Source organism: Seriola aureovittata, chromosome 5 (genome assembly GCF_021018895.1).
Source record: "Seriola aureovittata isolate HTS-2021-v1 ecotype China chromosome 5, ASM2101889v1, whole genome shotgun sequence".
Classification (NCBI taxonomy): domain Eukaryota; kingdom Metazoa; phylum Chordata; class Actinopteri; order Carangiformes; family Carangidae; genus Seriola; species Seriola aureovittata.
The window spans coordinates 29,335,753-29,344,582 of record NC_079368.1 but is presented as its reverse complement, the minus strand read 5'-3'; the positions used below and the strand labels follow the sequence as shown (position 1 = coordinate 29,344,582).

The 8,830-nt window shown below is 38.2% G+C and overlaps 1 protein-coding gene across 1 annotated transcript; it reads right to left on the bottom strand.

Moving 5' to 3' along the window:
• Nucleotides 1–501: 501 nt before the first annotated feature.
• Nucleotides 502–5,988, bottom strand: LOC130169278 (GTPase IMAP family member 8-like). Its single transcript, XM_056375858.1, has 4 exons — nucleotides 5,961–5,988; nucleotides 4,366–4,425; nucleotides 2,842–3,477; nucleotides 502–2,489 (listed from the first exon to the last, which is right to left on the bottom strand). The coding sequence occupies exons 1-4, from the start codon at nucleotides 5,986–5,988 to the stop codon at nucleotides 502–504; spliced, it is 2,712 nt and encodes a 903-aa protein (XP_056231833.1).
• Nucleotides 5,989–8,830: the final 2,842 nt, after the last annotated feature.

Sequence of the window (8,830 nt, the reverse complement as noted above, 5' to 3'; positions counted from 1 at the left end):
GTCCTGTTGCTTGTAAAAATCAGATGGCAGACTTTGTTTTGTAGCTACTGGTGCTAAATGAAACTTGTTCACTCCAGACTAATCTCAGGCAATCTCTCCTGTCACTACAGTTGAGAAAGAGTGCAGTGTAGCAGTCTCTGGGCAGGCCTGCAGAGAAGAGTTGTTGCTATTGTTACTCCCCCTGCAGCTGGGGTGAAAGACAGAAAGAGAAAAGCAGCCAGAGGTTTCATTGACTTGGTGACATCCTGGGTCATATGCCACACAGTGACCCACAGTAGTTGGAGACTGGGCCCATGGATGGGTTTCACAGCCAGGCGTGAAAAGATGAAGGATCTTGGGAAACTGAGCTCAATGGCACCCTTTTGTCTGAAGACCAAAAAAATGCACCATCTCTGTCTCATCCACCATCTTGAGTGGCCTGCGGCCCAACAAATATGCATATGAAAGTAACTTGCACCTCAACAAATAAATGTAATGGAGTAAAAAGTACAGAGAAAAATATCACTGGATAATGCATCTGTTTGCACATCTCAATAGTTCCATGTATTCTTCTTGTGTTTTCTTCAGGTTCTCCACTTCCTTTCTGAGCTCTGTTATTTCTGTCTCATGATTTTTTTTATGGTCCTTCTCTCTCTGCATTTCTTCCTGCATCTCTTCTATCTCTTTGAAAATCTTCTGAACATCTTTTTCAATGTTTAGCAGCTCTGTACTGTAGCAGTTCCCGCCATTTTTTCTCACCATTAGTTCAATCTTGTTCAGCAGCTCACTGACTTGTGTACGATCTGTCATATCTTTGTTATTGAAGACGTGGTATCTCCCTCCACACTCTTCAATTAGATTTTTAACAAAGTCATCACACTCTTCTTCTATGTATTTTTCAACTAACTGATTTTTCAGATCATCTCCTCTGGTGAACAGAACGATGATGAAATCTCCTGAATTTTCACCAAAGATTTTCTTGATAATTTCAACAGTCCCTTTTTCTTCCAGTGTAAAGCAGCCGATTGACATCACCAGTAAAATAACATGAGGTCCAGGAGACAACATGCTGAGGCATTTCACAAGCTCCTGTTCAACTTCCTCATTGGACATTGTTCTAGCTGTGTCAAACAAGCCGGGGGTGTCGACCACAACGACAGGTCGTCCATCAATCTCTCCTGTTTCTTTTTGGCAGATCTCTGTCACAGACTTCTGGCTGGCTTTAGATTCAAAATGTTGTTGACTTAAAATGGTGTTTCCACTTGCACTCTTCCCACTGCCAGTCTTCCCGATCAGCACCATCCTCAGAGGCTCTGTCTTTATATTCTGCACTTTTACATCTTTACTTTCAGCTTGAAATCTTCTGTCTTCAATGTCTGGCCTTGTACCTTTATCACTCAGAATCCTGGTGAACATTTCCTTTCTAAAGCTTTCAGATCCTTCAACTCCCATCTTGTCCACAGCCTCCAACACCTCAGACTTCTGCTGCTTGTCCTTGATGTTGACAACAACAGATCTTCCTCCACAGCTCTGAAGCAGCTCCTGGATGTCTCTGTTCTTTCTTATAAAGTCAACAACAGCTGGAGCTGCAGGATCTGACTCCACAGTGAACAGAATCATGGTGAAGTCATTGACTGGAGAGCTGAATGAGTTCTGGATGGTCTCTAACTCTCCCTTGTCTTCATCAGTGAGGGGACCCACAGGTAGGACCAGGATGAAGGCATGGACGCCCTCAGGATCACAGAGGGAGATACACCTGAATGATTCCTTCATCACTTCCTCCTGAGGTTTTCCATACAAGGCAGGAAGCTCCACCAGGGAAACCTGATGTCCTCTCACCTCTCCCTGATGTTTAACACACTGTGATGAGCTGGAGACTGAATGAAGCTCCGTCTGACCTAAAATGGCCTCGGCTGCTGAAGTCTTCCCTGCTCCTCTCCTCCCACACAGAACCAGGTTTAAAGCTGGTTTCATGTGTTCAGGCTCTTCAGAGAAGGTGAGGAAGGTTTCTTTGTTTTCACGCACAATGTTCTCAATCTTCTCCATCAACAGTTGGTGTTTATCTTCAAACATGTTGTAGAGTCTTCCTCCACAGTCTTGAAGCAGCTGGTTGACAGTGTGTTGTGTTCCTCTCTTCTTCTCTGTCATGACGACCATCGAGTGTTTAAAAGCATCTGGACCAAACAGACTCAGGATGAACTTCAGTGTTCGTCTGTTCTTCTCAGTGAAATCAGAAGGTTTCACTAACAGCAGCAGAACATTTGGTCCAGGAGAACAAAGAGTCTCACACTTCTTCACCTCTTCTCTCACTGCTTCCTCAGACAGACTGAAGATGTCTGGAGCTTTCACCACTGTTAATGGTTTTCCTTTCCACTCTCCTTCAGTGGTCTCACAGTGCATCCTCTCTGAGTCTCTCTGAGATATAGAAGCTTCTTTTCTGGTGATGAAGTTACATAGAGTTATCTTGTCCTCTTCACTGTCTCCAAACAGCACGATTCTGAGTTTATCTGCTGTAAAAAGAAGTTTTTGATTCCAATGAGAACATTCTTAAAAACTGTTACTGATTTATTCTATTATTATGACTATTCTCATAGTCATTGTCTGTGTGAATAGTACAAGTCACTTAGAGTATCTCAGTGTAATTGTAAAATAGTTAATTTTGGATAATAATTTAATATTTTAATAATTGTATTTACTTACTATGGTTTGACAGGGTATTTTCCAAAGTTGGTTTCAATCCTGTTAAAACATAATATCACCAATAACTTGAGGAAAAATAACTTATGATCATCCAGTCATTTGATTTAATTAATAACTTTCCTCCACATCATCATCATCATTAAATTATCGTTCTGCACTTACCAGCAGCTCCACGTGTTGGTGGTGGTGGAGCTGTTCTCTTTTGTTTGAGGACTTGGTCTCTAGTAAAACCAGGACTCATTGTGTTCAATAGATCACAGCTCACACACTGTCTTTTGTTCTTCTCTGAAATTTGTATCAGGTGTTTCATAAGCTCTTGATGTTCAAGGTTTTTCAGTGTCAAACACCTGTCTCTGCATTTTCTGATCACATCTTGTAAGGCCAAATGGTTCATGTAATTTTCCCTGAACCCTGAACTCTCCTCTCTGGGTGAGATCAGAACCATTGAATGATCAAATGATTGATCACTGAAGAGTTTCAGGACTCTGCAGAGCCTCAGTTTCTGTTCCTCAGTGAAGTCTTCAGGCTGTAGAACCAGCAGGAACACATGAGGTCCAGGAGCAGAGAGTCTCACACAGTTCTCTACATGTTCTTTTAGTGTCTCTTCAGAGATGTTGTAATGAAGCAGATCTGGGGTGTTGACAAGGACTATGCGTTTCTCCTTCAACTGTCCACTGAATCTCAGACAGCGGTCTGGTTCTTCCTCAGTGCTGAACACAGTCTCTCCCAGTATGAAGTTCCCCACTGAACTCCTCTCAGACCAGCTGTTCCCCAGCAGAACAACCCTCAGCTCAGACACTGAAATGAAAACACAAACCTTAAAGGTTAAAGAGTTTTTGACCTCCAGCAGCTATGGAGCAGTATATTTATCAGTGAGACCATGTTTTGTCTTGTGAACACACACAAGAATGAACATGTGTGCTCATGTGCACAACAATGATGCAATATATATTTTCTGCCAGTGGTGTCATAGTACAGCACTGAACTACATGTGACAGTAATGCATCAAGATTAGAAGAAATGTGCCAACAGAGGAAGTGAAGAAGACTTCACCCTTGCTCCTTTGTAGAAAAACTGAGAAAAACTCTCATCTGTTATTGCCACCTTCAAATCGAGACCCAAAGTAATGGTCTCCATATGAATGGACTAAAATTGCTGTGAAATCCAAACTAACTATAGCTGCTATATTCCATGAAGAAGTAACCTACAAACCTTTCAGTCATCTTTCAAAGTTACAGAATGAGTTCCATTTACAGTGGAATATTAATTTAAACAAACAAAGAGACGCCATCACTAAAGCAGCAAAAAACTAAACATGATCTTACTGAAAGTCATAATTTTATATTGCATTATTAAAGCCTATCTGTGGTTTAGAGGATCTATTGTAGCAAAAATGTTTTTGTAATCAAGCAGTTGATCGGTGGGCTGGTCGGCAGCCAGGAATACTGGCACAGAAGACACTATCACTTTAAACTATAATCAATCAGGTCAATAAAGGGCAGTAAACAAATACTGGGGTCTGTCAAATGCATTCTCAATGATACACTGGAGCAAATGTCCATCTTAAGATTCAGCTGTTACAGTCCAACAACCTTCCTTCATTATAGTCATGAAATATTGGATATGTACTGAATACATCAGATACATAACATCAGAACAGTTCTGACTCAGTTCAGTTTCACTCACTATGAGGTGGCAGCCACTGATAGCTGCTCCTGCATTGTATGGGTCCCACATCGTCTCCGTCTGTAAGAAAAATGTAATCTTAAACTTTCTTTGTTCTCCATAATATTTCCGTTCAGATCATACTGTAGTAGAGAAGACTGTATGGACATTGTCTCTGTGGAGGATCAGCTAGTCATGCAGATGGTTGTTGGTGTGGGCAACTTAACTTTGTCACGTATCAGAAACAAAAAACTTTTATATTTACACTGAGATAAAAATGTGATTTGAAAAACATTATAAAAGGCAACAGAGATTAACCTTATCTTAAGCAAAACTTTCACTCACTTTATTTTATTTTTCTGTTTAGTGATTCTTCAACAGGCATTGTAATTGCAAATGACACATTCACATTCAAAAAGATGACAGACTCAGGATTTACATAAAGTAAAAGTAAAAATAATAAAGAGCTCAGACAGGTGTTGCTGAGGTTTACACAACAAAAACCCTCTTGTGATAAAAGCAGAAATCTAAACCAAAACATGAACAATTGCTGTATTTTCCTGGAAGACCTCGGCAATGGGTGAGAATGGCCTGTGTCTATTTTGCATTTGGGACATTGTTAGGAGGAGTCAATATTAAACATGTTGGGAGAGGGATATGTGGGTCCTGTGTAAAACTTTGAGTTGAATTGCTTTGACTCTCAAGGTTTTTGCACCTTTTCCAAACATTGTTCCAATCATCATCTGTAATCTGTTCTCTTTACTAACCTTAAATATTAAACTCACCTTTTATCTTGTGAATCCTTAAATTAATTATGTGTCGAGCCAATTATAGTAAACATTAGATTTACCCTTGAAAACTTTAACATGAATGGAGAAACTGTTGTTGTTACATTTGGTGACTTTGTGAGAAGCTCTTTCATTTGTCTCGCTGGAGATTCTGAGAATCATTGCAGAATAACTGTTTCATTAGGGAGCCTAAAGAAAGTTAATTGCCCCCTCTTAGATCACAGACATTTTCAGCTACTGTAACTTGTTCACTCCATGAAGAGCTTGACTCTCTGTGTTCAAATAATATAAATTACTGAGGCTCAAAGACAATTTACAATGTCATATAAAACAGATTTCATTTGTTAACTCATTCACAGTTGTACCATGGACTGTGCTGCAACAATAACACAATGCAGTAGCACAGTGACTACATAATGTGCAAAATGGGTAACAATGTAAAATAAGCACAGAGCAATGCAACACTAAACAATATGATTATACAGCATTGCACTAAACAGTAAAACAAAAGACAGCAAATGATAAAGTACAGAGGAGAACAGAGAGGCAGCAACACTGCCAGGATTAACAAAGTGGTATAGTGCGAAAATGTTGTAAAAGCGGCATAAAGAACACTTCTAGGGCGCTTTGTGCATTTTGCATTTGAAGACATTTGAAGTAAAACTGGAAATCATGACATAATTCACAAAATGAAATGGTCAGTAAATAAATGTTCACTTTATAAATGATTAAGCTGATGAAACAAAGGACCAAGGAAAGGACAGAATCCAAGTGTCAGTGTATCTTCAGCCAGATAATAAATACGTCTGAAATCATGACTGGACTCACCAGATGGTTCTGGCATTGATGCTGCCATACTGTCCCTCTGCTGGAGACCTTGGAGCAACAACTGCCCCTGGACAAGCTCCTTTGATGGATCGTAAGGATAAATTACAAAAATAGGAATCGTAAACTTGATATAAGCATCTTTCATTAGTAAATACTGGTTTGTCTCTTAAAACACCCAAACTCGTATAAATAAGATCAAGTATCAATTAACTTTATGGATGTGATTCTTTGAGAAATGCTCACAGTATAATTCTTTAAAATTCGACATTTCATTAATGTTGTGGCTTCACAAGTGTCATTAAATCCAGGCCTAAATTAATCCTTTAACCTTTACACAGTGATTTAAAGGTGCCTTTGTCTTGTAACATATTAATCATTTACTGATTCATTTCTACATAAATCAGTAACTTCTTCATCCTTGGACTGAAACTACAGTTATTGTTATTGCAGTAATTAAGTTGTACAATAACTTTATTACTTAAATTACTTTATGACTTTATCAATGAAATGAACATTATCTCTTTGATTCACTGAACATCGGACCCTGGTCTCTGGAACAAAGACTTATCCGCTGAAGACTAAAATCAAATTATAACTAAAGTAAAGTAAAGAGTTAAATAGATCACATCAGTCTGTTTGACAGCCGTCACATATTTCTCCAAGCAGTTGAACAGGCAGAACTTACCTGAGATGTTTGCTGCTGTGATTCTGAAGGTCTGTAACAGTGATGTAATGGTACAAACAGAGTATGTACAATAACTCTGACACCAGTGTCTAACAACAGTGAATCTGGTCCACCTGATCACCAGGCCTGACCCGTCAGCACACACCTGAGGAAGACCAAAAATCAGGTTTTATAACACAGTTTTAAGGACATAGTCTTTTATTGATGATTTCTTTGCTTCTTTGTTTTACTTACCGAGTGGAATTCTTCTTTCTCTGTTCACGTACATGACTGTAACTTAAAGCTCAAAGCTCTCCACACTGATGTTTCCTGAGACAGCCTCCTGTCCTCCTGAGTGGGCGGGACACTGCACAGCTATGACATCAACAATAGTCAATGTTTAACCTAATACTTTTATAAATCTTTATATACATTTATATGAATGAAGACAAAGAATACAACAAATTATTGTGGTTTGTGTTTATTAAACTTAAATTTGAATTTAGTACTTAACTTTGTTTCATACATTTACCACGTATGTTTGACTGCAACTCTGTAATTAGGCCTAAAGATTGAAATATTTTAATCGGATGAGTGATGGACAGTTTTCTCTGGTGGAGTTGAACTGCTGCCCTTGGAATTTGTTTAAAATTATGATCATAAAAGTATTAAAGATTTTCCTGCCTTGGTGATATCTATTGAATCCTACCATTACACCTCAACTGCACCTCGTGAGCTCTCCTTCACTTAGAAAGGTCTCAGGTTTACAAACTATTGAGGGTGTACACCCTGCAGCAGATGCTGGATAGCAAGTTTCCAGAATGCTATAATAGCTTTCCTGTTCTTTCAATTAAATGAGCTTGCTGGTGAATTTGTATGTGACACACAGCTAGTAGCAGTGGCTATACACACCTATAGAGCCTAACCCCAACTCATTAAACCACAGAGGCCCCATCACACAATAACAACACATCTTAACAGGTTGTTTGCCTGCTACATGTTCAAGGTTAAGTTAAGAGTATGGACACACTGATCCTATTTATTATATTTGAACATTAGCATGTACTTAAATCCTGCTCTTTCCTTACAGGTATATCAATTACTGGATATACAGTGGACATGGTGTATGGCAGATCCGTGACATTAATATAGAAACTCAAATTAGACATGAGCTTCACTCCTAACAAACTGTGCCAATACAGGATTAACAGGATAAGTGTTATAGCTCAGACACAGGATCGTGAAACGGAACTGTCATTCTTTCTAGAAAATTATAAGCATAGCAACATGCACATTTTCCTTTTGAAATACTTTTTTTTCCTTTTGGTTGTTTTATGGCGCCTGTCTGTGCAAGCCTCCTCGCTCTTGGTATTTTTGTTTTATTATGTGTTTATGGGTGGTTGACAAATATGCAGTCAAAAAGCTTTTTTTGTAAATCACCTTTTTTATTATTTTTTTGAATATTTTCAACGTTACTGCACCGTTAATGTGTCCTATGGTGTGACATAAAAAAGGGAAAAGAAAATCTTTTAAAATAGCATGAGAGAGATTTATGCTCATTGTAAGAGACTTATTTACATGTAGTATTATTTATTTGATGTAAAATTATAAAGAGCACTATTTATACTATGATTATGACTTAAAAGAAGAAGAAGAATAAAAGGGAGTTAAATAAGTCTTATCTAATTATTCAAATTGCTTCTTAAAGAGATCTTGTCCTGCACCAGTGGGTATTTTCTGTTACACTTTTGTGTCAGATATTGACCTTGCTATTTGTAGCTAACCTGTCATTAACAGTTAGCACATCACATTTGCATAATTTTCAGACAAATTTAACACATGAAATATATTTTAGGGATGTCACAGCAGAGGACAACAAAACTTCCAGTGTCAGTTGTTCAAGAAAAAGTTAAATATTGGAACAAAAAAAAAAACTGGTGGTGCAGGGGAAGTTTGTGAGATAGTTGAGAATGAATGAGGGCAAATTAAGCTGTATTCCCAAAATGTAACATTTATGGGGTAAAATCTTTCTGTCTATTTTTATTATGTTTTCAATATAAGCTGTAGAGACAATAGATGCAGTTCCATTAGATTTGATTTTTTTCTCTTCAACTGTAGTAAGATAACTCTCTGTAAGTATTTGTGATGTCATGCAGCTCAGCCACTTTATGTAGTTCTAAACGTAAAACGAGCAGCATCCATGATA

Coding starts and splice junctions, on each gene's coding strand:
- LOC130169278 (XM_056375858.1), bottom strand. CDS start 5,988: ATGGCAGCATCAATGCCAGAACCATCTG. Junction 4,426..5,960: donor ATCAATGCCAGAACCATCTG/GTGAGTCCAGTC, acceptor TTTTTCTTACAG/ACGGAGACGATGTGGGACCC. Junction 2,490..2,841: donor ACCAACACGTGGAGCTGCTG/GTAAGTGCAGAA, acceptor TTCTTTTTACAG/CAGATAAACTCAGAATCGTG.